We start from the raw sequence: 27,850 nt of genomic DNA, 5'->3' as shown, positions 1-27,850 counted from the left end.
ATTTGATGAATCTTCATAAAATATTCAAAACAAGTTTGCACTCACTTCATCTGCTGTTTCAAAAGTGGCGGGGTGATCTGTCAAGCCAGGGCCGAGAAAAAAAAAAAAAGGGGGGGGGGGGGGGGGGGTCAAAACACATTTTCCCCATGCAATTTCTCATAGGGATTTTAGATCCGACGATAGCCCGAACTGCTGGACGGAATTAGACCACATATTACATCACTCATAGCATCTTCTATGACATAATTGATACTAACATTTGCTGTAAAATTATTGATGCCAAAACAGTGCATGACGAAGGCACAAGATCATAGTTACCTCAAATAACTAACTGCTGAATTACTATGGTTTTGTGTAAAGTCCCTGTAACCTTTGGCTTTTTAGTGAATTTCTTTTTTCAAATTCTATTTCCTAACTATAACCTCCCTGTAACTTTTTTTTTTTTTTCCAGTAAATATAAATATATATGTGTGTGTGTGTGTATATATATATATATATATATATATGGAAAATGTCACTTACCCAGTGTACATCTGTTCGTGGCATGAGACACTGCAGATTCACATGCTTTGCACATCCCGCAATCTAGTGTTGGGCTCGGAGTGTTACACGTTGTTTTTCTTCGAAGAAGTCTTTCGAGTCACGAGATCGAGGGACTCCTCCCCTTTCGGCTCCATTGCGCATGGGCGTCGACTCCATCTTAGATTGGTTTTTTTTCCGCCATCGGGTTCGGACGTATTGTTTGCGTTCGGTATCGGGTTAGTTACTACAGATCGACACCGATTTTTTTAAGAGCTCTGTGGCCCTTCGGGGTTTTTTTCGATTCCCCCGCCGGGGCCTGGTCGGCCCGGCCACGTGTCTCTTCAAGGCTGATGGAACGGACCCCATTCCGCTTCTGCCCAAAATGTCACAACAAGTATCCGTATACAGATCAGCACCTGGTCTGTAACTTGTGTTTGTCTCCAGAACACAAAGAAGGTCTGTGTGAAGCCTGTCGAGCGTTTAGGTCGAGGAAGACATTAAGAGACCGAAGAGCGAGAAGACTGCAAATGGCGTCGGCGCCGACAGGACAAAGGCATTTGGAGGAGGAAGAGGAACGCTTCTCCATCCAGGAGTCGGACTCGGATGAGCTCGATCCCGAAGAAACGCCTAAAACCGTGAGTAAGACATCGAAACCTAAAACTCACGAGAAGACCACAAAAGCCCAGGGGACGCCACCGCCAACAGGCCATGGCTTAACCCGTAAAATAGGTGACCGACCATCGGCACCGAAAAAGGGCACGCTTGTGTCGAAGTCATCCGACTCCGGTCGAGATACCGTCACACAGCAATCTCGAGCCCGAGACAGCGGCTCCGAGCAAGTTCGGCACCGAGACAGCGGCACAGAAATGGGTCGGCACCGAGAGATCACAATGCCGAAAATAAAGAAAGTGTCGTCGGAGCCAAAAAAGGCTACCGAAAAGGTTTCCATTCCGAAACATCCAGCCTCGGAACCGAAATCAGGTTCCTACACAGAGGAACAGGGATTGTCCTCCCAAATGCAAGGACATAAGTTCGGACAAGAACTAGAATCAATGGAGCCAGACTACACTCAAAAGAGGCTCCACATTCAAAAGGACTCAGGGAAGATGAGCACTCTTCCCCCAATTAAGATGAAAAGAAGACTTGCCTTTCAAGAAAAGGACAAGCAGCCACAGGCAAAGGTGGCAAGACAGACAACTCCGCCACCATCTCCACCACCATCAATGCACACATCACCGGTAGACACTCCACCACTGATGCAATCCCCAACGCATACTGCAATAAGTCAAGACGATCCCGACGCACGGGACCTTTATGATGCGCCAGTATCGGATAACAGCCCAGACTGTTACCCAGCGAGACCGTCCCCACCTGAGGACAGTACATCCTACACGCAGGTGGTCTCAAGGGCAGCGGCTTTTCATAATGTCACCTTGCATGCAGAACCGATTGAGGATGACTTTTTGTTTAATACACTATCCTCCACTCATAGCCAATACCAGAGCTTACCTACGCTACCGGGAATGCTAAAACACTCCAAACAGGTGTTGCAGGGCCATAACTCCAAGGGTGGAGAAAAAGTACAAGCCACCGCCTACAGATCCTGTGTATATCACGCAGCAATTAACGTAGGGGCAGCTCACAAGAGAGCAAACTCTCACACCTCGGGAGACGCACCACCTCCAGACAAGGAGAGTCGCAAATTTGACACTGCAGGAAAAAGGGTTGCAGCACAAGCAGCAAACCAATGGCGCATTGCCAATTCACAAGCACTTCTGGCAAGATATGATAGGGCTCCTTGGGATGAAATGCAACATTTCATAGAACACTTACCCAAAGAGTTCCAGAAAAGGGCACAACAAGTGGTGGAGGAAGGACAAAGTATCTCAAATAATCAGATACGCTCAGCAATGGTTGCAGCAGATACAGCTGCAAGGACAGTAAATACTGCAGTAACAATAAGGAGACACGCATGGTTGCGTACATCAGGATTCAAGCCGGAAATACAACAAGCCGTGCTGAATATGCCCTTTAATGGACAGCAGTTGTTTGGGCCGGAGGTGGACACTGCTATAGAAAAACTTAAAAAAGACACGGCTACGGCCAAAGCCATGGACGCACTCTACTCCCCACAGAGCAGAGGCACATTTCGCAAAACACAGTTTAGAGGGGGGTTTCGAGGACAAGCTACAGAACCCACAACCTCACAAACAAGGCCCACTTATCAAAGTCAATATCAGCGGGGAAGTTTTCGGGGACAATATAGAGGGGGACAATTTAAAAAAAAATAGAGGGAAGTCCCAAAGCTCCTCAAAACAAGCAGTGACTTCCAAGTCACAAATCCCCAACACATAACACCTGTGGGGGGGAGACTAAGCAATTTTTACAAACATTGGGAGGAGATAACAACAGACACTTGGGTACTGGCAATTATAACGTTCCACCGAAAACACACTATGTCAAAATAACACATGGACCTTCTAGGACTAGAGGTCCAGGCATTGATACAAAAAGGAGCAATAGAATTAGTACCAATGCAACAAAAAGGAACAGGAGTTTACTCTCTGTACTTTCTCATACCCAAAAAGGACAAAACACTGAGACCTATATTAGATCTCAGAACATTAAATACCTACATCAAATCAGACCACTTTCACATGGTGACATTACAAGACGTAATCCCACTGCTCAAACAACAAGACTACATGACAACACTAGACCTAAAGGATGCATATTTCCATATACCGATACATCCTTCACACAGAAAGTACCTAAGATTTGTATTCCAAGGGGTACATTACCAATTCAAGGTGTTGCCATTTGGAATAACAACTGCGCCAAGAGTTTTTACAAAATGCCTGGCAGTAGTAGCTGCGCATATCAGAAGGCAGAAAATACATGTGTTCCCGTACCTAGACGATTGGTTAATCAAAACCAACACACTAGAACAGTGTTTACAACACACAAAGTACGTCATAAAAACCCCACACAAATTAGGGTTCTCAATCAACTACACAAAGTCACACCTTCAGCCGGGTCAGACACAGCAATACTTAAGGGCAACAATCGACACAGCAAAAGCGATTGCCACTCCAAGTCCACAAAGAGTACAAACATTTCACAATGTAATACAGGTCCATGTATCCAAACCAAAGTATACAAGTCAAAATAGTAATGAAACTACTAGGCATGATGTCCTCATGCATAGCCATTGCCCCAAACGCCAGACTAACACTAGATGGCAGACTATGCATAGCATGTGTATCTGCAGCTACACATGCCATTGAACATATATATATATATATATATATATATATATATATATATATATATATATATAAAAATAAATAAGAGCGAGATAGATAGATCGAGAGATAGATAGATACCTACTCTAATTCCAGCACACTAGAATGCTTTTTGCAAAGTATGACTGGTCATCTTTAATTAGCTTTTTACTATATTTAGCTGTTAAACTGTTACTAATAATGTGAACTCTGTTACAAGTAATACTGTCACAAAATGTGCTGCATTATGCCGCATAATTTGCTTTTTCTTGCCGCATAATTTGTTCAACTCTGCTGCATAATTTGGTCATCCTCTGCCACATAATTCCAGTGGCCCTGATGATATCTAATCAACAGCATTCGATTTAAGACAATAAAGGCAAGAGCACAGTGCATTCCAGTCCTCATTCATGACAGTGAAACAAAGGGGGTGGGGGTGGGAGGCTTGGGGGTTTGCACTCCCATCAGGAGGCAACTCGAGGCACCAATAACCTCCCAGTGGGTAGAGGTGGCTGGGAAATAATAAGTCTGCTGTAGACCATTTTCTCATGTGAGGGGTCAGGTGTCCCACAATGGCTGCAGACAAGCTATCTCTCACTGTCTCCCAGCAGGTCACATTACTCAAGCAGCCTTGCCAGTGTGCACACAGAGCTCCAGAGCTGTTATGCAGTGCTGCATCTAGATGGTGACTACAGATACCATGACCCAGGTAGGGAGGTGTTTCCACAGCAAAGCATGAGGCAAGTGCCTGGCTGCGCCTGTGCATCAGGCAAGTCCTTGACTGGTGTACCAGATAAAGAGGTGTGGCCCTTTAGTCATCCAGTTCCTCAAGATCGAGTCCTGGCTGCTCATGACGTTTCGGGGGGGGCCACTTTCACATAGTCAGGTTCTGTTTTCGGTGTCACCAATAATTTGTGTGCCCTTCCTCCATGTTCGATTCGCAGTCGCGCTGGGTACAGCATGGCATACAAGATATCTAGCTGCTGCAGTTCTTTTTTAATAGGAATTTCCTGCATGGCCGCCATGAAGTCTGGAAAGAATGCTACATCATTGCCTTGGATTCCCCCATGTAAGGCAAAATACTGCGTCCTGATCCCGGTAATTAGGGAGTCTCACTGTGATGGGGCACAGTGGTGCTCCCGGTGGGGGTCAAGCCTCTAGTGATAAGTGCACCTGATCTACCACCAGTATGGCCGACAGGTTCTCTGCGTAAAAGATATCTCTAAGCATAGTGTCTACAAGGTGTTCCATTTTTCCAGTATTGATAGATTCAACATGATTGTGCTTCTAGGTCTCTGTTCTTAGCTTGGATCACTGCAAGGATTTTTTCCATATTGAGGTCAAATGTAGAGGTGGACTGTAAATCTTCTTCTGCAATGGAAATGTGTTTTTCCACTTCTGTGATTCGTGTTTTCTGTTTATCTAGCTTGGCCACCATGTGATGCAAGCGGACGTTAAGGGTGTCTATTTTGCCACTGGTTGAGTGCACACTTTGTTGCATGGCGAGCAGCGTGGATTCAAGGGTAGTTGCTCCCTGGGGCACGTATCCTGCTCAGCTTCAGAGGGGGGACTGTGAAGGGGACTGATCAGATTGAAATTTGGTAATGCGTCTGGTCTCAAAACCAAGGTTGATCTTTGTCAACTTTCCCCATTGCGATGGCTGTGCACAGGCCACGTTGAGTGGGGGAAAGGGGGGGTGGTTTGTGAAGACGAGGCTCAGCTCAGCAGGGTACTGCAGCGGTAAGCAGGTCTTATTCATGGCCAAGGAGGCCATAGTATTTAGTCCAGGTATCGCAGGGGTTGCCTCACAGGCAAAGCACCCAGCCCTAGACACAGTATCGTGGAGAGAGTCCATTGCGTACAGAACTGAGGGTTGTTCTTAGGCACTAGTATGGTGGTTGGGATCAGCAGGCCTTGGAACTGGCACCTACCACTTTGCGCACTGTGGAGAGCATCTGTATAGCGGACCAGCCCTACTACTACCACTAGGTCCTAATCTGGGACGGCTGCATTCAAGAAGAGCAGGGTAAAGCTACATAGCGCAGTACTGCATAGCCTCCACACCCTTAACCCACACAAGCATCATTGGGTACATACCACGCAGCACCTGCTCACCTAAGCACTGGCTTCCTCTGGTGGTGACCTTGGCTACTTCCAGACCCCAGAGATCTGCTTCTCCCAAGCTGTACCCTGCTGCTGCTCTGCCTGAACTCATCAACCTCAAGCAACTTCTCCAGCATGGCGCCTCCTTTCTCTTCCCCTGTGGGGGATCCACCTGTGGTCTAACTTCAAAAGCTTTTGAGCTGGCAGGGCCTGGACCACAGCGTGACACTGAATAGAGCCACCTCACATAATACGCCATTAGTTCTGCACATAGCCACGCTCATCCCTGTTGCTGCCCTGGGTCCCTGGCCGTTTCTAACACACCACCTTTGAGTGCTCCCTGCTCATCTTTGGCGCAGCATCTTACAGATCGAAGCTTCAGCACTCTGGAGGCTCCTCCCTCACCATGTTGTTACCCTCACTCACACTGGGAGACTAATCATCCAGCCGCTTACGTGCAACTATAAAACCGAAATCCCTTGTGTTTCTCACTCTCCCCTAATCATGACGACCTCCAACAACAAGCAGGACCAGTCTGCCAGGGAAAGGCTCACCCGCTCCATGCCATCTAAGAGCCAAGAGTCGGGAACTAGCTCTCAACCTCTCGCCCACTCTGAACTAGAGGGCTCACCTGATCCGGATTCAGCCCCGGTCACCCAGGGATTTCTCACCACTCTCTGGCTCACTAAGGGCAGATTTCCAAACTCTTAAGAAGGATCTCTCTCAAGACATGCATGTGCTGCACCAGGATTTGACCTCTGTGGGGACTGTGTATCTGCACTAGAAGATAATGAAACTATAAGAGGGGGGGGAAGAGGTGGAGTTGCTGCAACACAAAATTGTACGAACAGCATGATGACTTTAGAGTCCAAACAGAGGACCTTGAAAACAGATCCCGCTGTAACAATACCTGACTTAGGGGGATCCCAACAGGGCCTGAAACTCCAACATTAGAGAATACATCCAGGTGCTCTTTCGATTCATCCTCGAATGGGACAACACCACTTAATTGAGTTTAGACAGTCTTTAGGATCGACCGGCCTGGGGGTCCCACAGCCAAGACACTCGCTACCGCAGAATCTGAAATTCAGGTGAGTGGACATGGTCTTGTCAGATGTTCATCGCGTCCTGGGCCTACCAGCTGAGGCCTACTGCTTTTGGCTCTCCCCACATATCCCTGACACAGGCATAGTCTTGCCGAAAAGTAGGGAAACGCAATCAACACTCCCACCTTGGCCTTGAAGAAAGCGCTCAGGAGCGCCAAGCAGTCTTGGACCAACTTGCTTCTGGCACAGGTGGAAGGACCACCTTTTTGCGCCCAATGTCCGCTACATCCCCAACCCAGCACATTCCCCCACTGGACTACGGCTCTGGATGGCGGTGAGTCATCTACCAGCACAGGAGACTGAATCCTCGCCCCTTCGCTCCCGGCATATCCAACTATGCAGCTTACCATCACAGATGGACCCTCACAAATAGTTATGTTGATTATATTGTTTTTCTTTTTTTTTTTGTAATGTGTTTCTGGGGTTTACATTCCTTCACTCTGCATTGTCCAGACTGGGACACCCTTACTACTGGTCCTGTTTAAGCCCACCACATCTGGTCCCCGCAATGCCCGCATTTTTTCTAGACCCCTAATTTGCTTAGTTATAGAACCCTCTTGACTGCCTGCCCTCAATGTTAGAGGCCTAAAAAATCCTACTAAACGGAAGGCTGTTCTGTCCCTCTTGGAACATTCAGGTAGCGACATCTGTCTAATCCAGGAGCTGCACTTACTGTCCAAAGATGTCCACCGCATGCACTCATGTTGGTTTCCTCACCAGCTGTGGTCCTCCAACTCCTGTAAACATGGAGTGGATGCCATTCTGATCTCCAGGGATTTTAAAGGACATATAGCTTCTAAAGTGGCCGAAGGTAGCCTGCTCGCATACAGAATACGATTGGACTCCTTCCATTTCACCCTTGCAAAAATATGCTCCCAATTAGCAACAATATTTGTTCCTTATTGATGCCCTCTCTCCCATACTTTGTTCCCCAAATGCCGCTATCCTGGTTGGAGGAGACTTAAACCTTGTGATGGACAATGATCTGGACTGCTCCGGCCATCGCTCTGACCAAAAGGGGGTCTTGTCGACACAGGGACACAATTGGCTGGGGGAGTGCGGCCTGAGCAATGTCTGGACGTCTCAACATCCTAGCTCCTGGGACTTTACCAACTATTCAGCAGCGCAAAAAACTTACACCTGCAGTAATTACTTTCTAGCGTCATCGGCCTTTCAGACAGTTGTACATGGTTCCCACATTGCTCCTAAATTTCTATATCAGATCATGTTCCTTTGACCCTGGTTGCACAGGGAGACACCAAGCAATCGAAAATGTCACTATGGCAACTTCAGGAAAGCTTACTGCAATCTCCCACAAAGGTTACAGCTTTTCGAAAGACAATATTTGACTATCTTCAAACCAATGTTAATGACCAGATAGTCTGGGCTTCCCTTTGGCAAACATTAAAACCAGTAGGCCTCTGGGAGTTTGTTGCCATAACGGCATCTGAAAACCATACCCGCAAAGAGAAGCAACATTTTGAGCAGAGAGTCCTGGAGCTAGAGGCTATCCACAAACATACTGGGATTCCTCGGGTCTGGAGGAAGTTGGGAAGACCGAGCAGGCTCCTCCAATGGCTAGACTTGGATCGGGCAGAGAACGCCTTAGTTAATCTAAAACATAAGTTATATCTCAGCAGCAATCGCTATGGACAACTGCTTGCACACTGCTGATGGGCTAAGATCCACTTCGGCTCTGTCTAAATGATCTCTCCCACCCAGTCCACTGAGGTACATTCAGACTCGCAGATTGCAATGGCATTCAAACACGTTTATAGTACACTCCACACAGACCCAGAAGGGGCTCCCTTAGTCTCTTCAGGCTACCTTGCTGAATGACCACCAACCCCCCCCTCTCAACTCACACTGACTCTTTGGGTAAACCCATTAGTACTGAGGAGGTTATCTCTGCCATAGCCAGCCAGCCAGAAGTTTATCAAGTCCTGACTGCTTCACCTCACAATATTGCAAAACCTTCTGTCATAAACTAGCCCCAGTCCTCACTCGACTATTTAACTCCTTTACCACTATGGGCTCCCTTACGGACTCATTGTTAGAATCTTCGATTTCGGTCATCCTCAAACCGGGCAAAGACCCCACACTTTGTAGATCACACAGACCCATATCTCTCCTGAACGTCAATGCCAAATTATTTACAAGCGTACTGGCCCACTGTCTAAATCCCCTAATGCCAGGTCTGACAGCCCCAGATCAGGCTGGTTTTATTCCAGCGGGCCAATGCAGAGATAACACTAGGCGCATCTTCCATCTCTTTGACAAAGCTCACAAAAGGAGACCTTTCTTCTTTCAGTCAACGTGGGAAAGGCGATTGACAGAGGCCACAGGTCTGCCTCTTTAAAGTCCTTAGAGCTCTTTGGCGACAAATTCCTGCAATGGATTAGGAGCATATACAGCTCACCTAGGGCTGCGGGGTCCGTGTTAATGGCATCTCATCTCAACCCTTCCCCATGCGCCCCATCTCCCCTCTCTACTCTCCTTTTTGCCCCATACATTGAGCCCTTGTCCCAGAACTTGCTAGCTCAACCGGATATCAGAGATATCCAGTTTGGCGGAGAACAGCACCTCATCAGTCTATATGTGGATGACGGGATCCTGGCCATCGATAAACCACCAACTTCTCTTCCTGTCCTAGTCACAGAGCTCCAAACCTTTAAGACCCTCTCCGGTTTTAAGGTTAATATGCAAAAATCACAAATTTTAAACCTTTCGGTCACACCTCAAAATGAAAACCTACTCTGCTCCAAATTTTCATTTGAATGGGCGATTGATCACATCCCCTACCTGTGGATCAAGCTGGCAAATTCTATTTCTAAAACCATTACACTTAACTACACCACTTTAACCCATGAAATACGATCTGACATTATCAATTGGGAACGCCTGGGCCTCTCCTGGCTTAGCAAAGTCGCAGCCATTAAAATTACCACTCTACCACAAATTATTTACCTCTTTCAACGCTCTACCACTAACCCCACTAAACCACTGCCTTAGGTCAATGCAAAATTACATTAATAAATTTATACTGGTGAGGAAAAATACTCACTTTTCAAAACATATATCGCCCTATCTGCGAAGGAGGCATATCAGTCCCCCTCATTACTCCGATATTATCAAGCCTCTCAGCTCCGTTTCTTAGTGGAATGGAGCCGGACATTTACTGGTTCTTCATGGATCGGGCCATGGCAGGTTCACAGATCTGGAAAGAGCCCTGGTTTCTTCGGAAGCACAGGGCTTGGGGTCGTTACTCCTTGCCAGTTACTGAATCATTTTTTTGTGTGTGGGATGCTCTAATGGCAAAGACAGGATTAGTGTCCTTCCCCTCCCCAATGACACCAATTTTAGCTAACCCAGACTTTACCCCTGGACTGCAACCAGACCGGTTTCGACTATGGCAAGAATTTGGATGTAAACGGTCTGGGTGTAAGTTTGATCCCCAAGGGATCATCCCCTTTGAACATCTAAAAAAAAAAATTGAGCATGGCTTGGAAGAGGCAGATCGCACCCAATAACTTCAGGTACACCATTGGGTGCGGCAGCCTTCAGTCACGTCAAATGTGGAGAGACCCTTTAACACCCTTTGAAAAAATTATTACTGCTCAAGAAAAACAACAGGCGCCTCGCATCACTGAGCTGTATGCTCTGCTAGGTCAAAGCGAAATTAGCAATCATTCTGCGGGTCAAAAGCGATGGTAGGCAGGGTACTTTCAGATGACAAGTGGGCCGACATTTTCTATAGAGATCTACATACTGTGCATAACATGTCGAGCTCTGAAATAGTGTTTAAAATTGGGTCTTATTGGTACCTAACCCCTGCACGACTTGGCTCTTAGCACCCTCAATGTTCTAAAGAATGCTGGTGAGGATGCGGGAGAAAGGGGACGCTGCTTCACCTCTTAGGGTACTGCCCGACACTCACTCACTTCTGGGAGCAAGCTCTTAACAACATTGATTGTGCCTTCGACACTTCGTTCCCACATTTCCCGCATATACACTCCTTGGCCTACCCAACCCCTACACTTTCTCACTCCGTTTGCACCAAGGGGGATACATGGAACTGGAGTTAGGTGCGGCACACCAAGAAATCATCATCCCGCTTGGAAACAGACAAGAGCCCTCAATACTCATCTGGCTACACAAACTCTGGTTCATACTGGTTATGGAAAAGCTATCACTTGCGGTCGATCAGAATGCAGATTCTTACATTACAGATTGGATGCTCTTCATATGCATTCATTCAACTGAATTCAATTAATTAACATGCCCGGCCTACCTGAAATTACTTTGGTTGCTGCGTACCTCTGATCCCTCATTGACTGCCACTCCCACATAAGAATACCAGGCTACCGGCTCTAACTATCCCTGACATAATTGAGTCTTATCCCTGACCACTAAGCTCTACTTTTTGAAGGAAGGGGGGCAGGTGAAGGAGACAGAAGGGAGGGGGAGGGGTGTTTCTTGGGTTGCTTGAGTTCTTTTTCAGATAAAATGCCTCAGTTCTGCTGCTGTCCTCCAGGTTGAGGGTGACCAGCTGTGTTACAATAGGCCTTTCTGTGGCTTTAATAACAGAACTGATTCATGAATAAGTATATTATACACAATTTTAGTAAAATCAAAAGGTCATTCCTAATGCCAGACCTGAAAGGTGCCCATTTCAGGACCTAAAAAAACAAGTTTTAGCAACAGAACTCTTGACGTTTATGTACCAAACTTCTCATCTCCAATAAAACAAAAAATTAAAACTCCTGGAAGCTATACATAATGTGGTGTAGTTTGTACAAATGTTGCCCAAGTTTTGCGCAAAACAGAGTTACCCAGTTCCCAATGTGAAGTGTACTGTAAGCTCAATCAAACCGGCATTATTTAAAAACAACAATACATGTTAAGCAGTGAAATCCTGTGAAGTCTAAGATACATATAAAGCATATACTTATGTATATAGCACAACAATATAATTTTTCATTCTTGCATTTTTGTCACAAAGATTAAGTACTAAAAGTGTGTCACTGGTACAGTAACAGGCACATGACATGACAGTGACATGCTCAGCACATATTGGTACAGCTGTTTTAAGTTAAATTAAATTGTAATCATTTCATTATTCTCAGCACTGGACCATAAATCGAATTGTTCTGCAGGAACAACCAAGAAAAACGCATGGCACAATCATTGTCCATCTTCTCAAAAATTATGCTTTAAGCTGGATACACTTAACTAATGTAGTGCAGACTACTCGAAACTCTGTGTGACAATCACTTTTTTATGCATATTTTCATGCATTATACACAGTTCTGCACAGACTGCAGTACAATACGCTATACTGCAGATTGCACTGCTTGTGATATGATACAATGAACATCACAAAATAAATTCTCATTGTTTTCAAACTCAGGATAAATACAAAACATCACAAAAACAAAGTAGTAATGTAAAAACCTGTGTATAAGTACTTTGCTATGAACATACAAAGCCATAACAACATACACTGCCTGGTTACACAGGGCAAGCAGTGGCCTTTATACAAATATAACGATACATGCGGATAACACACATTTCTTAAGAAATGTCAAAAGAACCTACCCTGACCTCCTAGTCTCTAGCAAAGTGAGTAAAATTTGTGTTCCATTCACAATGCAGTTCTCTGTCCTCTCTCCATCAAACATGTTCCGTAAGAGCTGCTCCACACACTCCTGCCTGTGAATAAACAAGAAAAGTTTACTTCTGGGTAGTAGTAGTTATCCACTGAGGATAACTCCCCCTCATATTTGTAAATTCCTGAATAATTACTGTTAATGATTATCTTCCCATTCACAAGCTTACAGCCAGGTGTATGCATTAGAAAATCAGCTTAACCAGCAAACCTAAATGTATGTGGTCCTTCTTAGATTTCAAACAAAACGATGGTTGAGAAAGGAATCCTGCACAATGACATAAGGTACTGTGTGGAACAAAAAAACATGAACATAAAAAGATCATCAAGACATTTATAAAAAAAAAAAAAAAAGCCTTTGCCCAAAACTTTTGTCCAATTAAGATAATATCAGATTGTGGCTTTGGTATAATCGTAACAGGTACCCTGATAAAAAAAAGCTGTTTGATTAAAACTTGATTGTACAGCTTAATAATTAAACACAATGCACATATTAAAGCAAATCCACTTAGAATTTGAAGCGTTTCTACTGAAAAGTAAAATGAGACTGGGTCTGTGGCCTCTAGCAGTTTAGAAACAAGCTATACAAATCAGCCATGTGGATAGCAAAGCTCTCCATGGAGAAAACATGCACAAATGTGTATATTTTTTGCCCTGCTCTACGCACAAACATATCCTTTTTAGGTTGTGTGAAATTCTCGTAATTTGCTTTCACGTAGTTAAACAAAATATCTGCGAAATTACATGCAATTATGCAAAACGCAAATGTGTCACTTTGGACTATATTTTAGCATGAAATGCACCCTTATGTCAATGACTGACACGACCATGCATTTTGAGCTAAAAAAAAGAAAAAAACAAAGCATTGCAAAGAAAGACTGATTCTGCTGTTCCTGTCCATAATGTGAATGGCACAATTAAAGTGAAATTTTCCCACAGGGAGGTTTGGGGGTGGGTGGGTGGCTGGGTGAGTGGGTGGGTGAGTGAGTGAGTGAGTGAGTGAGTGAGTGAGTGAGTGAGTGAGTGAGTGAGTGAGTGAGTGAGTGAGTGAGTGAGTGAGTGAGTGAGTGTGTGTGTATGTGTGTGTGTATGTGTCAGCTTAACTTTTTAAACTACAAAAAAAAAAGTGAAATTCATTGATTATAGTTTTCAAGTAATTATGACTTGTGCCCTAAGGTAACTATAACTTGCACCCTCATCATGCACTAATTACCCCACATATTACATCACTCATTACATCTTCTATGACATCATTGATAATATCACTGGAACAGAAATTACTGATGAGAAAATTGTGCATGGCGAGGGCGTGATTTATAGTTACTTTTTAGTAATAGAGATAATTAACCTGTGAATTTCAGTATTATTTTTAGGATGTGTTGTAATATATCTGTGGCCTTTTAACCACGCCCACCGCACACCCATCACTATCACTCGTTCATGGGCTTGGCTTTCAAAAATCCTTTATCATCATTGGGAAATGCTTTACGTTTGTCCCTCCTTGGGGCAGTTTTGTTACCACCCTGGCTATCGCCTGGTTACAAGAATAATTACAAGTTTGCAGATACGTTTGACTGCGAGTGAACTTCTTTTTCATTTTCTGTCTCTCCTTCGCGCTTCTGTTTATGGAAGCCGTGGCGCTTTGAATTGGCTTGCTTATGTCAACTGTTTTACTTTTCATTTTCCATTTATGTGGCAAGAAAAGTCCAGTGAGGAATTTACAATGCTAATAGCTCTAACTCAAGCAAAAGCGAGACCCACTGCATTGCAAATGCTTGTTTTTAGTTTAAAATTTTACATAACTATAATGTTACTTTAACCTTAGGCAAGGGCTTGAGTTATGGTTACTCTATAATTATAGAGAAAACTTTTGAATTACAGTGTTTTTTCTCTTTAGTTTGTAACGTTACTTAGTCACCGAAATTGCACCTAACTATAACATTACTTTACCATTGTTTTTGTTTTGTTTTTACAGTATATTTCTTGGATAATTTTTTTTTTTTAAACATAAAGCAATGTTTAATTATCATATGTAAAGCCAACCCCCCCGGCTCGCACGGCCAAAGAGCATGTGCAATGTGGGATTGGCCACAAAGTTGTGGCCATGCCCGGAGTCCAAACCCCATGGGTAACCAAACCCACTGGCACGACCCAAAGCCACTTTTGGCCCTGGAGATGGCATTCCTCAGGGTGTTTTTGTTTTCTAAAAAAACAAAAGGGACAGGGATGCACGGTCCCACTCCCTGGGCCAATAGTGGCTCCAGGGACCCCATCCCCTGGAGCCAAAAGCTATTTGTGAAGAGGAGGTGGCACATGGTCCCCTTCCCCATGCCAATAAAGGCTCCAGGGACCCCAACCATTGGGGCCTAAATATATTTGTAAAGAAGAGGGGGCACCTGCCCCCACTCCTTCTAGAGCCTCATTAGGCTTGGGGGACATCATCCCCACGGGCCTTTCTTTCTTTTAGATGGGTGCCCCAGGGCACCCACCAAACAGCAACTTGGGGTATGAGCCTAAGGCCCAGTCAGATCCAACCATGCTGCAGGAGCCAGCATTCCTCCCACCAGCCAGGAACAATGTGCGTTTTTAAGAGCTCCCACCAAGTGAGAGCAGATATGAACATGGGCAGGGAAGTCATGTCTGCTCCCGTGTGGTCCTAACTATAACTATCCAGTGGCAAGACTACTACCAATCCCCACAGGTGATTTCAGATCAAGGACAAGAAAGGAAATCAAATTTGGGGTACTGGTAATTCAAACGTTAAAGGCTCCCTGCAATGAATAGGCTTTACCCACACCCCTAAATGTTTTAATTGATCAGCAATCATTGATACAGTCCCCTGTTCCTCAGCACCATATGCTGAAAGTGTACATGTAGGAAAGTAGCATCTTTCTGACATGATTATCCCCCTTTTGGATGGTGTCAGTGTGTTTATACTATAGTACACTGGGATCCAGCTAATGAGGACCCCAGTGTCTGTGCTATCTCCTCTAAATTTGGTTGCTGGTAAACCTTTACACCCCACAATTGGCATACTGGTGCACCATGTAAGTCCCTAGTATATGGGAGTTAAGTATCCAGGGTATAGGTACACCAGGGGCTGCAACATGCATTATGCCACTCATGAGAGCCCATGCTAACAGTTTCTGCAGGCCTATCGTTGCAGCCTGCGTGAAATAGTGAATGCACCTTTCACTTAAGATACAAGTCCTGCCTTATATCATGGTCACTGCACTTAGACACTGCAAGTCACCCCTCTGGTAGGCTCTTCGCCCTGTAGAGAATCCCATTTAGTTTTTATTGGGACTCAGGAGGTTAGCTTAGCCTTTGGCTTGCAGGCCTGTGCCACCATCACCTAGTGACTTTTAACCTACTTAGCATGCTCTGTTTTAGTCCATTTATTTGAGTATTTCTTTTAAGATAGCTGCCATTGTTTAAAGTTATAAAAATGTTTTGATTTGCGTTATCGGTGTCACACTGTGAAAGCGTCACTATCAGCGTCATAATCAAGTGATGTACGTAGGTTTTCACATTATGTCCCTTTCTCACTTACGTGTGACAGGAACATAATGTACACTTCACGGGGATTGTTTACATAATAGCCACCCCAAGTCTGACTCCTTATCAATTGTCTGGGAACACACCAGCGTGAGGGGTCCTACATGATCTGTATAAATACATCTCACATAGACAAGGTTATCAGAGGGATTCCTTCCAGGTGCCATTTACACTACGCGTCACTTTGCTGCAGAAATCAACCTTTGTGTCATCACTGAGTCTGACCTAGAGACCTCATTCCAAGGTAACAAGGGTTGGGGGGCGCATCTCATGGACATGGTACTGGTAGATTACATTTATCACACCTAGCTCTCATTAGGTTAGCGATTAACTTATCTATACTAGGGATTTAGCATTTCATGTTTATTACAAGAAGGTGGGGGTCTTTGTATTCACAACTCATCTTCACAATTATGCTTCTTTTATTGTTTGTCATTATAATAATTGCACCTCATGCATTTTACTGTAGATTGCAGTCTTTTCAATGAATCTATTGAAAACTTTCCTGCATCTCATTCATTGCCTGTGAGTGACAGACTTACTGCTAACAATAGAAAAGGGTAACTTCAGTTCCACTACGACTCCTCTGAGATGTCCTAATCGAGAGTCCTTGCGTAAGGCTGCCAGAAATCACCTTTTACTGATTGGGTTTTTGGTGAGGTACTGCTTGCGAGCCGGAAGGGTTGGGCCAACAGCAGCGACTTGTTTTAGTAGTGGCTTAATCACCTACAAAGAAAAGTACTGGCATCCCTAAACCAGCAGTCTTGTCTAGGAGTGAGAGTCCAACTGCGAGAAGCCCAAGGGCAGGGTGCATGTTCCCAAGTGAGAGGGTACTCCTACATGAGCAGGCTCACCTACAAACCCCAGACTCCATTCCCTGGGCTTTTTCAGTGCAGGGAAGCCATCTTAAGGTATGTAGTGGGCACTGGTCAATACGAGTGCTCCAACTACATAATTGCTTCTCCGATCAAATGGTATCATGGTATCAAACATGTTGGAATCATGCAACTACACCGATTCCAGTGCTAGTTGCATGATTCCATGTACTCTCGGGGTTCCTTAGAGGATCATCCAGTTCTGCCTGTGCAGCCTTACGGAGTCTGGCTGCCAGCTCATGGTGCTATTGACCCCAAATATTGTTCTGCCCTCCTGCTGTTGAGCCTCACGCAAGCAGGGGAAGGCAAAACAATGGATTTCCTGCAAGGGAGAGGTGTGACCACCTCTCCCTTTGAAATAGGTGTCTCTGGGCAGGGGTGGCCTCTGAGCGCCACAAGACTGCTTTGGAGCCCTCCTTGCATAATCCAGTTGGCACCAGTTCAGGAACCCCCGGTTCTCTCTCTGGTGTGAAACCACACAAAGGACAGGGGCGTCACCACCCCGTCAAGCTCCTCCCCTAGGGAGGTGCACATATCTCTGCCAGGTGGCCACTTGATTCTGCCATCTTGAAAATAAGATGTGCAGAGACCCTGGGAGGACCTGACTGGTTAGTCCAGGTTGATGACCTCCCTGGCCCCTCCGAAAGGTGGGTCACTTGAGAGAATGACCAATCCCTTTCAGGGTTACTTAAGGGCTCCCCCAAGGGTGGGTCCCCAGATTCATCGTGCAAGACTCTTCAAAGAACTCTCTGCAAGGCATCTTCTGCTCCTGGCCCCCATAACCGCTGCTGGTCTGCTTTTGGAACTGAAACAAGACTGTATCCAGTTGGGAGGGTTCCCACTGCAACATTGTTTCGCCAGCTCCTGCAAGATTTCTGCAACATCCATGGGTGTGCATCCTCTAGGGTCACAAGAACTCAGCCTGCATCCACGAAGCAAGAAGGAATCTCCCTTGGAGTGAAGGAGTCACTCCCCTGCATCCGCAGGTACCTCAAAACACCAATGACCGTCTGGTGGACCCTGCTGTCCCAAAGACAATGAAAAGGTTCTGCTCACAGGTGGTGGTTCTGTGGTCCTCTTTGGTTCCTACTTGTCTTCTGACCAACTTGGGAGACAGTGGGCCCTTGCTACAGCCATTGGAACAGACCCCTGTGCACCAGTACTATTGCTCTTGCCAAGGCTTGTTGACTCTTCCTCCAGGGGATCTTCAGGCTCCAAGCAGCCCCAGCCTCCAGCAGTCTGCAACTCAAAGATCGGCTTCCACTCTGCAGCTCCGACAACATGGGACTCCGGTTTTGTTGTGCTGCTGAGGCTTCCGTGCAGCTCCCTGTGCCTGCTGCAAGTGGGTCACTGTAAGGAAATGCCTGCTTGGCATGGTTACCCCCTGACATTTTGCCTTTGCTGATGACAAGTTTTGATTGAAAGTGTGCTGGGACCCTGCTAACCAGGCCCCAGAACCAGTGTTCCTTCCCTAAACTGTACCTTTGCTTCCACAATTGGCACAGCCCTGGCACTCAGATAAGTCCCTTGTAACTGGTACCCCTGGTGCCAAGGGCCCTGATGCCAGGGAAGGTCTCTAAGGGCTGCAGCATGTCTTATGCCACCCTGGGGAGCCCTCACTCAGCACATTCACACTGCCACTCAGCTTGTGTGTGCTGGTGGGGAGAAAATGACTAAGTCAACATGGCACTCCCCTCAGAGTGCCATGGCCACCTCACACTGCCTGTGGCATAGGTAAATTACCCCTCTAGCAGGCCTTACAGCCCTAAGGTAGGGTGCACTATACCACAGGTGAGGGAATATGTGCATGAGCACTATGCCCATACAGTGTCTAAGCAAAACATTAGACATTGTAAGTGCAGGGTAGCCATAAGAGTATATGGTCTAGGAGTTTGACAAACACGAACTCCACAGTTCCATAATGGCTACACTGAAATCTGGGAAGTTTTGTATAAAACGTCTCAGCACAATAAATGCACACTGATGCCAGTGTGGAATTCATTGTAACATTCACCCAGAGGGCATCTTAGAGATGCCCCCTGAATACCAACCAGACGAGTTGCTGGCCACATGGGGGGAAGTGCCTTTGTCACTCTGTGGCCAGGAACAAAGCCTGTACTGAGTGGAGGTGCTTCACACCTCCCCCTGCAGGAACTATAACACCTGGCAGTGAGCCTCAAAGGCTCACCCCCTTTGTTACAGCACCACAGGGCATCCCAGCTAGTGGAGATGTCCGCCTCTCCGGCCACTGCCCCCACTTTTGGTGGCAAGGCTGGAGGCGATAATTAGGAAAACAAGGAAGAGTCACCCACCAGTCAGGACAGCCCCTAAGGTGTCCTGAGCTGAGGTGACCCCTGCCTTTAGAAATCCTCCATCTTAGTTTTGGAGGATTCCCCCAATAGGATTAGGGATGTACCCCCCCTCCCCACAGGGAGGAGGCACAAAGAGAGTGTAGCCACCCTCCAGGACAGTAGCCATTGGCTACTGCCCTCCCAGACCTACACACCCCCCTAAATTTAGTATTTAGGGGCACCCCAGAACCCAGGAAATCAGATTCCTGCAACCTGAACTAAAGAAGGACTGCTGACCTACAAGCCCTCAAGAGACGACTGAAGATGACAACTGCTTTGGCCCCAGTCCTGCCGGCCTGTCTCGAAACCTGCAACAGCGACTCATCAAACAGGGACCAACGACCTTTGAAGCCTCAGAGGACTGCCCTGAACCCCAGGACCAAGAAACTCCCATGAGCAGCGTCTCTGCTCAAGAAACAGCAACATTCTGGCAACGTTTCTACAACTTTCAAAGACCTCACTCTTCCCGCCGGAAGCGCGAGACTTCACCCTCTGCACCAGATCCCCCCCGGCTCGAGATCCAGAGAACCAACACCACAGGGAGGACTCCCAGGCGACTGCGACCCCGTGAGTAGCCCGAGACGACCCCCCTGGGCCCCCACAGCGACGCATGCAGAGAGAATCCAGAGGCTTCCCCTGACTGCGACTGCCTGTAACAAGGGACCAGACGCCTGGACCAAGCACTGTACCCACAGTCTCCAGGACCAGAAGGGACCGAACTTCAGTGCAGGAGTGACACCCAGGCTTCCACAGTGCACCCGGCCACCCCTGTGCCGCTGAGGGTGTGTTTTATGTGCCTACTTGTGTCCCCCCCATAGTGCTCTACAAAACCCCCCTGGTCTGCCCCCTGAGGACGCGGGTACTTACCTGCTGGCTGACTTGAACCGGAGCACCCCCATTCTCCTTAGGCATCTATGTGTTTTGGGCACCTCTTTGACCTCTGCACCTGACCAGCCCTGAGCTGCTGGTGTGGTAACTTCGGGGTTGCCTTGAACCCCCAACGGTTGGCTACCTATGCCCAGGAACTGAGACTTGTAAGTGTCTTACTTACCTCACAATCTACCCAATACTTACCTCCCCCAGGAACTGTTGATTTTTTGCACTGTGTCTACTTTTAAAATAGCTTATTGCTATTTTAACAAAAACAGTATATGTTATTGCTCTAATTCAAAGTTCCTAACTTACCTGTGTGGAGTACCTTGCATTTTATGTATTTACTTCAAATCTTGAACTTGTGGTTCTAAAAATTAATTAAAAAAATATATTTTTCTATATAAAAACTATTGGCCTGGAGTGAAGTCTTTTGAGTGTGTGTTCCTCATTTATTGCCTGTGTGTGTACAACAAATGCTTAACACTACCCTCTGATAAGCCTACTGCTCGACCACACTACCACAAAATAGAGCATTAGAATTATCTAATTTTCCCACTATCTTACCTCTAAGGGGAACCCTTGGACTCTGTGCATGTTATCTCTTACTTTGAGATAGTATATACAGAGCCAACTTCCTACAGTCACTCATGGGGGCTCCTCTGACTCCGGCTAGCTTTACTCGCTAATGAAGGCCTGCCTTGACTCTCTTGCAAGGGTTGAGTCACTAGGACCTTGCTGGTCCCCAAAAACCTGCGTCAGCTATCTGCGTTTGCCAAGACTTGTTAGTGGCCCTGCTGGCCACGACCCTCCTGCAATCCGGCGACTGACTTGGGACCGCTCGTGGGCGACTACAAGAATCTACGGCATCCCATGGACTCCGCAGTTGGACTTCTTCCTTTACCATCTTGCAGGAACTTCACCTCCAAGCGGGTGGGCATTGCCTACCTGCACATTTCAGAGTGGTCTGGACACTGCCCTCTTCTTTTTCAGGTCTTTTTCAAACCTGAATCCACCATTGGGTTCCACTGACCTGACCCACGGTTCGCAACAGCAGCTGGATAATCGAGGCTTCCACTGACTTCAACAAGGGTTTCCGATGTCACTTCACCCCTATGCACCTGGGATCCCTGGCGTAGGTACTCCGGTCTTCTGGGTATCCACGGGTGTGGGCACTCTCCAAACTTCTTTGTGCAAGTGGTTTCCTTGGGGTCCACTGGGAAGGGCCCTGGATCCATAAAAATACAACTGCGACAGCCCTGTGTTAGCCCATGAGACCCCTGACTCGATAAAAACACTGCACCCAGGCGCCTGTGGGATTTCTGGTACTTTCTTTGGGTCATTTCTTACTCCCTCAGCCCCATGGATTCTAACACACTTAACTTGGCTGGGCACCACCATTCTTACACCACTTTGTTAGTATATGGATTGCCCCCCCCCCCAATAGGGTTCCATGGATTTCTATTCTTTTCTTGCTGGTCACTAACTGTATATTTTATGTGCTGATATCTCCAAGTGGAGATATACCAATTTTAGTATAGTACTAGTGTTGTGATAAAGAATACTTTATATTAGTAACACTTGGTGTGGTTCTTTAGCGTGAACAGTTACTGACTGACTATTGTGGTATTGCAAGTGCTTTACACTCCTCCTGGATAGACTTAAGATCCTCACCACAGCTACCCCTACAGAGCATTTGCAATCTGGACACCTAAACACTATCACTAAGGGTTGCCTGGGCTCAGTATAGGCTGCCACACCATAGGTGTACACCATAAGCCAGCCACCTACACAGGTAAATCACAATTTCACATCATCACTCTTCATTCCATCCTAGGTGCATGGTGTGGGACATCTAGAGAGAAAATCCGGCCTACAATTTTTCCTTCCCTCAACATGCCTCATCCTGATGTTAAACTCGTACAACTTGGATAACAGCCCAGTTAACCTAAGAATGGTAATGCTGAAGGTCTCATCATTCCAAAGGTATACTACCGGCTTGTGGTCATGACGTGCATTCCATACACAAGCCAAGGCCTCTCTCTCTATGGTGCTGTAGTTCATCTCAGCCTTAGAAAGATATGCATTAAAGAGAATCGTGTTTTCCTTGCCCTCCACCATCTGACTCAGAATTGCTCCAATCCCCACTCCACTGGCATCTACATTAACAATAGAGGGTGCACCACCTTTAAAAGGTTGCAGGGCTGGAGCCGCTATAATCAGAGACTCAAGCATTTAAAAGCTTCCACTTGCTCCTCCTCTCAAACTAGGTTTGCCCCAGTCCTCAGCAACCTTTGCAAAAGCTCAGCCTGAAGTGCAAACTTCTGCACAGAACAAGAGTAATACTCGCATAGCCAAACGAACAACCTTAATTGGTCCTTATGAGATGGTGACGAGCAGTTGTCAATCGTCAGCAAGAGATCCTCCTTAGGTAATATCCCATGAGCTGAGATCGTGTTCCCCATAACAGTCTACGTTCTCAGTCATAAATTTGCACGTCTCTTTTTTCACTGCAACACGAGGATCCTCAAGAATACTCAACACTTAGCCAAGTTTGAGTAAATGTGCCAGGACAGAGTCAGAATATATCAGTAAATCGTACTGATATGCTAACATACCACTCTGCTCCCCCAACAATTGGTACATTAGCATCTGAAAAACAGGTGCTGCCAAAGCTAATCTGAACGGCACCCGCAAGAAGTGAAATGCCCTAAATGGAATAATGAAGGTTACCAAGCACTTGAAGGTAAGCTACTCTGAGATCCATGATGGAGAAGATTCAATTCCCACAACTGTGCCAACATGTCCTGAGTCCTTGGTAAGGGGAAACAATTCACCTATATGTTCTTATTAGGAGATCTCAAATCTACACAAAGCTTAAGGTCACCCGTCTTTTTTAATGCCACTACTAAGGTACTTGCACCAGCTCCTTGCTGCGCTGGTCACCTCTGCCAACTCTGCTTGAGAAGGTTGCATGTTGGTCTTTGTGTTGCTGCTGCCTCCCTGTGTGCTGCACTTTGCCCCCCTCACTCCGTTTCCCCCCCCCACACTTTTGGCGGTTGCAGCGTGACCCCACTGAGCAGGTCTCTGCACCAGCTCCCCTTGCAGCCTAGTCGCCTCTGCAAAATTTGCTTAGTAGCTTGCAGGTTGGTCTTTTTGCTGTGCTTTAAACCCCCCACCACCCGCTGCCTTCCTGCCATTTGTTTCCCATTTTTTCACCTCCCAATGTGCCCCTCCCACCCTAGGACCTACTTAGTGATGGTCACTCTGGTCGCCTCTGCCAACTCTGCTTACATAGGTTGCAGGTTGGTCTTTTTGCTGCTGCCTCTCTGGGGCTGCGCTTTGCCATCCTCCCCTTCCTGCATTCCAGCTATTTTTCCTGCTTTTTCCCCTCCCACCCCAGGACCAACTTAATGGCAGTTGCAGCGAAACTGCTCAGCGGGAGTGTCACTGGCATACAGAAAGGCAAGCCTGTCTGCACCCACCACGCCTGGACTGCACCCAGCACCAGACACCCTGGCTTCCCCACCATCCGCTGATACTCTGCCGCCAAACTCCGGGACCTGGCCCCCAGGAACCAAGACAACAACTGCTGCATTACCATCCCCCAGACCACGGTCAGACCCTTCGCCTGCCACCAGTGCCACTACACCTATTACACCAAGACGTCAATGACCCCACACCCCCACCCTCCAAGCCTGAGAAACAACTACAATGCCTACTGCTCAAAGCAAGTTCCCTCAGCAAACACACCACGGAAATTTGGGACACCATAACCACCCTCAGCCTGGACCTGATGTTTATCACCGAGACTTAGCTCACACCCACCTCAGCACCCAACATCACCTGTGCCAACCCGCAAGGCTACAAGACGATTCACAAAGATCGCCACAACAAGCATGGAGGAGACATCACCATCATGCATAAGGACAGCATCCAGTGTACCAACTTCGAGGAAGAGACGCCTCACCTCATGGACACCGTAACTTCCTTATCCAAACAGACACCAGAAGAACCATCAGGGTAACCCTCATGTACAGTTGCCCAGGCCTCACCTTTTGCAAGAAAATCACCGATTTTATCGCCACCCCCCTGGCCATCGACTCAACACACGTTTTTAGGAGATGTCAATTTCCACCTAGACAACTACAACAACCACATCTCCACCAACCTCCTGGACAACCTAAGCAACATCAGACTCAAAAAACTAGTCACCAACCGCACACACACAGCAGGACACATCCTAGACCCCATTTTTACAGCCAGAGACAATTAAGTTCTCCCACACTACAGAGCTTGCATGAACAGACCACTACCTGGTACATTTCTCCATAACCAGCAGACCAGAGCCTTTCATCACACACCCAAAACCCCCTGCCCCACAGAAGCCCCAAAAAAAAAAAAATCACAAAGACCTAGTTGACCACCGCCCTCCACTCCAGCGAACCCATACTCTCCGGCAACCTCAAGCAAGATGACTGCCATCTATCCGAATGGATCCTCAATGGCGCTGGCAAAGTCACCCCATCAAGAAACTCCACCTCTAGAAGATCCAGCAAACCTGCAAGGTGGCTCACCCCCAAACTCCGCACCCTCAAGAGAGAGTGCAAACAGCTAGAAAGACGATGGCACAGTAGCAGAGACCAAGCAGACTGCACCGCCTTCAAGGTAGCGCTGAAAAATATCAAGTCCACTTCAGAGAACTAAAAAAGTTGCCCTACTCAGCCACACTGAGGAAAGCACTAACCGCCCAAAGGAACTTTCTAGATCATCAAAGAGTTCTCCTGCCCAGCAGCCACCAAAAACACCATTCTACCCTCCCAGACACTCTGTGACTCTCTTGCGGACTAATTCCACAACAAAATCTCAGCCACCTACAGCAACATCCACCCCAAACCCACCACCATCGACCACCTTCTGACCCCACCAGGCGACTCTCCCAGCCACCTGATCACAGACTGAGAGCAACTATCTACCAAGAACAGCAGCACCCATGAGTTCAACCCACTCTGGCTCTCCCAAAGACCCATGCCCCCACTACATATTCAACCTGGGCTAGAAGGAAATCCGCAGCATCCTCTATCCCATCCTCAGCACCTCCATCAGGACAGCCACAATCCCTGAAGCAAGCCGCAGTCGAGTCGCAAAAAAAAAAAAAAAAAAAAAACTTTCTCCGACGCCAGCAAACTCAAAATTGACCGCCCCATATCATTGCTCCCCTTCTTAGCTAAGGTTCTAGAAAGAGTCCTCAACTAACAGTTCACCGAACACTTGGAAAGACACAATCTACTGGACACCTACCAATGAGGTTTACTCTCCAATAACAGCACAAGAACATCCTAATTGCTGCAACGGACGCCATGAGGTCCATCCTCGAGCACGGAGAGAAGGTTGCCCTGATTCACCGCAACCTCTCGGGCACCTTCGACATCATCTCCCACTACACCCTCACCTCCACACTCCACCACATCGGGATCCGAAGCAATGCCCTCAAATGGATCCACACCTTTCTCTCAGGATGCACCCAAAGAGTCCATCTCCCAGCTTTCACCTCGGAACCAAGGGTCCTCACTCAGCTACAACCTCTCCAACACCTACATGACACTGCTGGCCGAGCTTGTTCTCTCCTGAGGACTCATCATCTCATACGCTGACAACACTCAACTCATACTCCCCCTCTCTATATACCAAACCACCCCTAGAGACAACTTCAGCAAAGCCATGACCCACATTGCCGAATTGATGAGAGCAAACGGCCTGAAACTGAACACGGAGGTAATCATCTTCAGAAAACTCCTCATGCTGGAAGGAACAACTCCTGGTGGCCCCCCCACGCTTAGACGACCCCCTCCCCCTGACCACTACTGACCACACTTGCAACCTCATCATCAACGCAAACTCACCTTCAAATGACAGATAAACACAGTGGCCGCCTCCTGCTTCCATAACATCTGCAGTCTACAGAAGATCTTCAGGTGGATCCCCATTGAAACCTGAATGATGGTAACCCAAGCCATCATCATCATCAGCAGACTAGACTATGGAAACATCCTTTTCCCTGCCCAGCTGCTCCACTGCCTTCAAACCATCCAGAACGCTGCAGTGAGACTCGTTCTGATCCTCCCCAAGCAGACCTACATCACCCTCCACCTCAGAGGTCTCTACCTGTTGCCTGTGCACAAAAGCTGCAAATTTGAGGTTCTCACGCTCATACCCAAGCCCTCCACAACATTCGGCCCAATCTCATCAACCTCAGACTCTCCCTTCCACCAGCCCTCCAGGGAACTCCCTTCTACAACCCTCGCCAAAGTACCAACAATTTGCCACATTCGCAGCGGGTAGTGATCTTTCTCCTTCCTCGCCGCCAAGATCTGGAATGACCTCCCACCCCACCTGAGTACGTTCACTCCCTTCTCAACTTTAGCAGGAAGCTCAAGACCTGGCTCTTTGAGGAAGAAGCTACCAGTTCTCAACTACAACCCACAGCAGCTGGATACACCCTGGGGTGAGAAGCCGGGCTTTACAAATCTAATGATTGATGAGAGATACCCATCGGGATGAGTCTACAGATTTAATGACAACTTCCACACAAAGCTTGTGTAAATGCTCCTTTAGCCTCTCCTTGCTGCTCAATGGAGCATTGCATACTTTATATACACCACAGGGACAGCATCAGGTTTTAGAATGAGCTTATGTTCATATCCCTTCACCACCCCCAGTTTATCTTCAAAAATGGCTTTGTTTTTTTTCAAAACCAGCAGTAATTAATTAACTTTCACCTCAATGTTTTCCATCATGGCAATAGGCTGGTCAGTTCCCAGTCTGAGTATCAAACCAAATTTGCCCTAGTCCCTCCAGCCTAGTATATGGACACCTATTTTAGCTACATAAACCTTTGTACATATGATTCTGTGTTAAAGACTGACTTGTTCCTGAAAATAACCCAACATATTAATCTCTTGCCTCACAAAAGTTATTGTCCTGATATCAGAAGGCAACATATTGACATTTCCCCAATTCAAAAATTGTACAGATCATCAGACACAATTGCAATAGGTGACCCTGAATCTACTGTGAGCCGCATGTACACCTCCCCAATTTTCACTCCACAAACAGGGTCACCACCAGTACCAGTCTCTATGTCAGTCGCTGTTTTGGAAGCGGATAACATGTTAACAGTTAATATAAGTTTTATTTTAAAGTCCAACTCATCAATGTCATTAAGCATTCGAGGTTCTTGTTGAGATTCTACAAATATAACTTTTAGTGAGTTCTTCAATACATGTGCAAAATGGCCTGTCTTCATGCATTTCAAGCATGTTTTAGCTACAGCTGGGCAATTGCTAGCATTAGGCATGTAAGACTTGGACTCACATCTAAAACACTTATGACCTTATCAGATTTTCTAGGTTTCAGTGCGCCACCTGTGAAACCTTTAGATTTGCATGCTAGTGCATTTATACTTTCTGAAGGTGTAAACTTTGATCTTTCCAATTCTTTACATGCTAACATA

At 46.7% G+C, this 27,850-nt stretch overlaps 1 protein-coding gene across 2 annotated transcripts in view; it reads right to left on the bottom strand.

Annotated features, from left to right (window-relative positions):
- The window catches only part of PPP6R2 (protein phosphatase 6 regulatory subunit 2), an 891,343-nt gene that overhangs the window by 658,881 nt on the left and 204,612 nt on the right, over positions 1 to 27,850 (bottom strand). For both annotated transcript variants that reach the window (XM_069229423.1, XM_069229422.1), the window contains exon 8: positions 12,614 to 12,727. In XM_069229423.1, the coding sequence (XP_069085524.1) occupies positions 12,614 to 12,727 (114 nt within the window). The remainder of the gene's footprint in view (positions 1 to 12,613; positions 12,728 to 27,850) is intronic.

Source organism: Pleurodeles waltl, chromosome 4_1 (assembly GCF_031143425.1).
Source record: "Pleurodeles waltl isolate 20211129_DDA chromosome 4_1, aPleWal1.hap1.20221129, whole genome shotgun sequence".
NCBI lineage: Eukaryota > Metazoa > Chordata > Amphibia > Caudata > Salamandridae > Pleurodeles > Pleurodeles waltl.
This window is presented reverse-complemented; position numbering and strand designations above follow the sequence as displayed.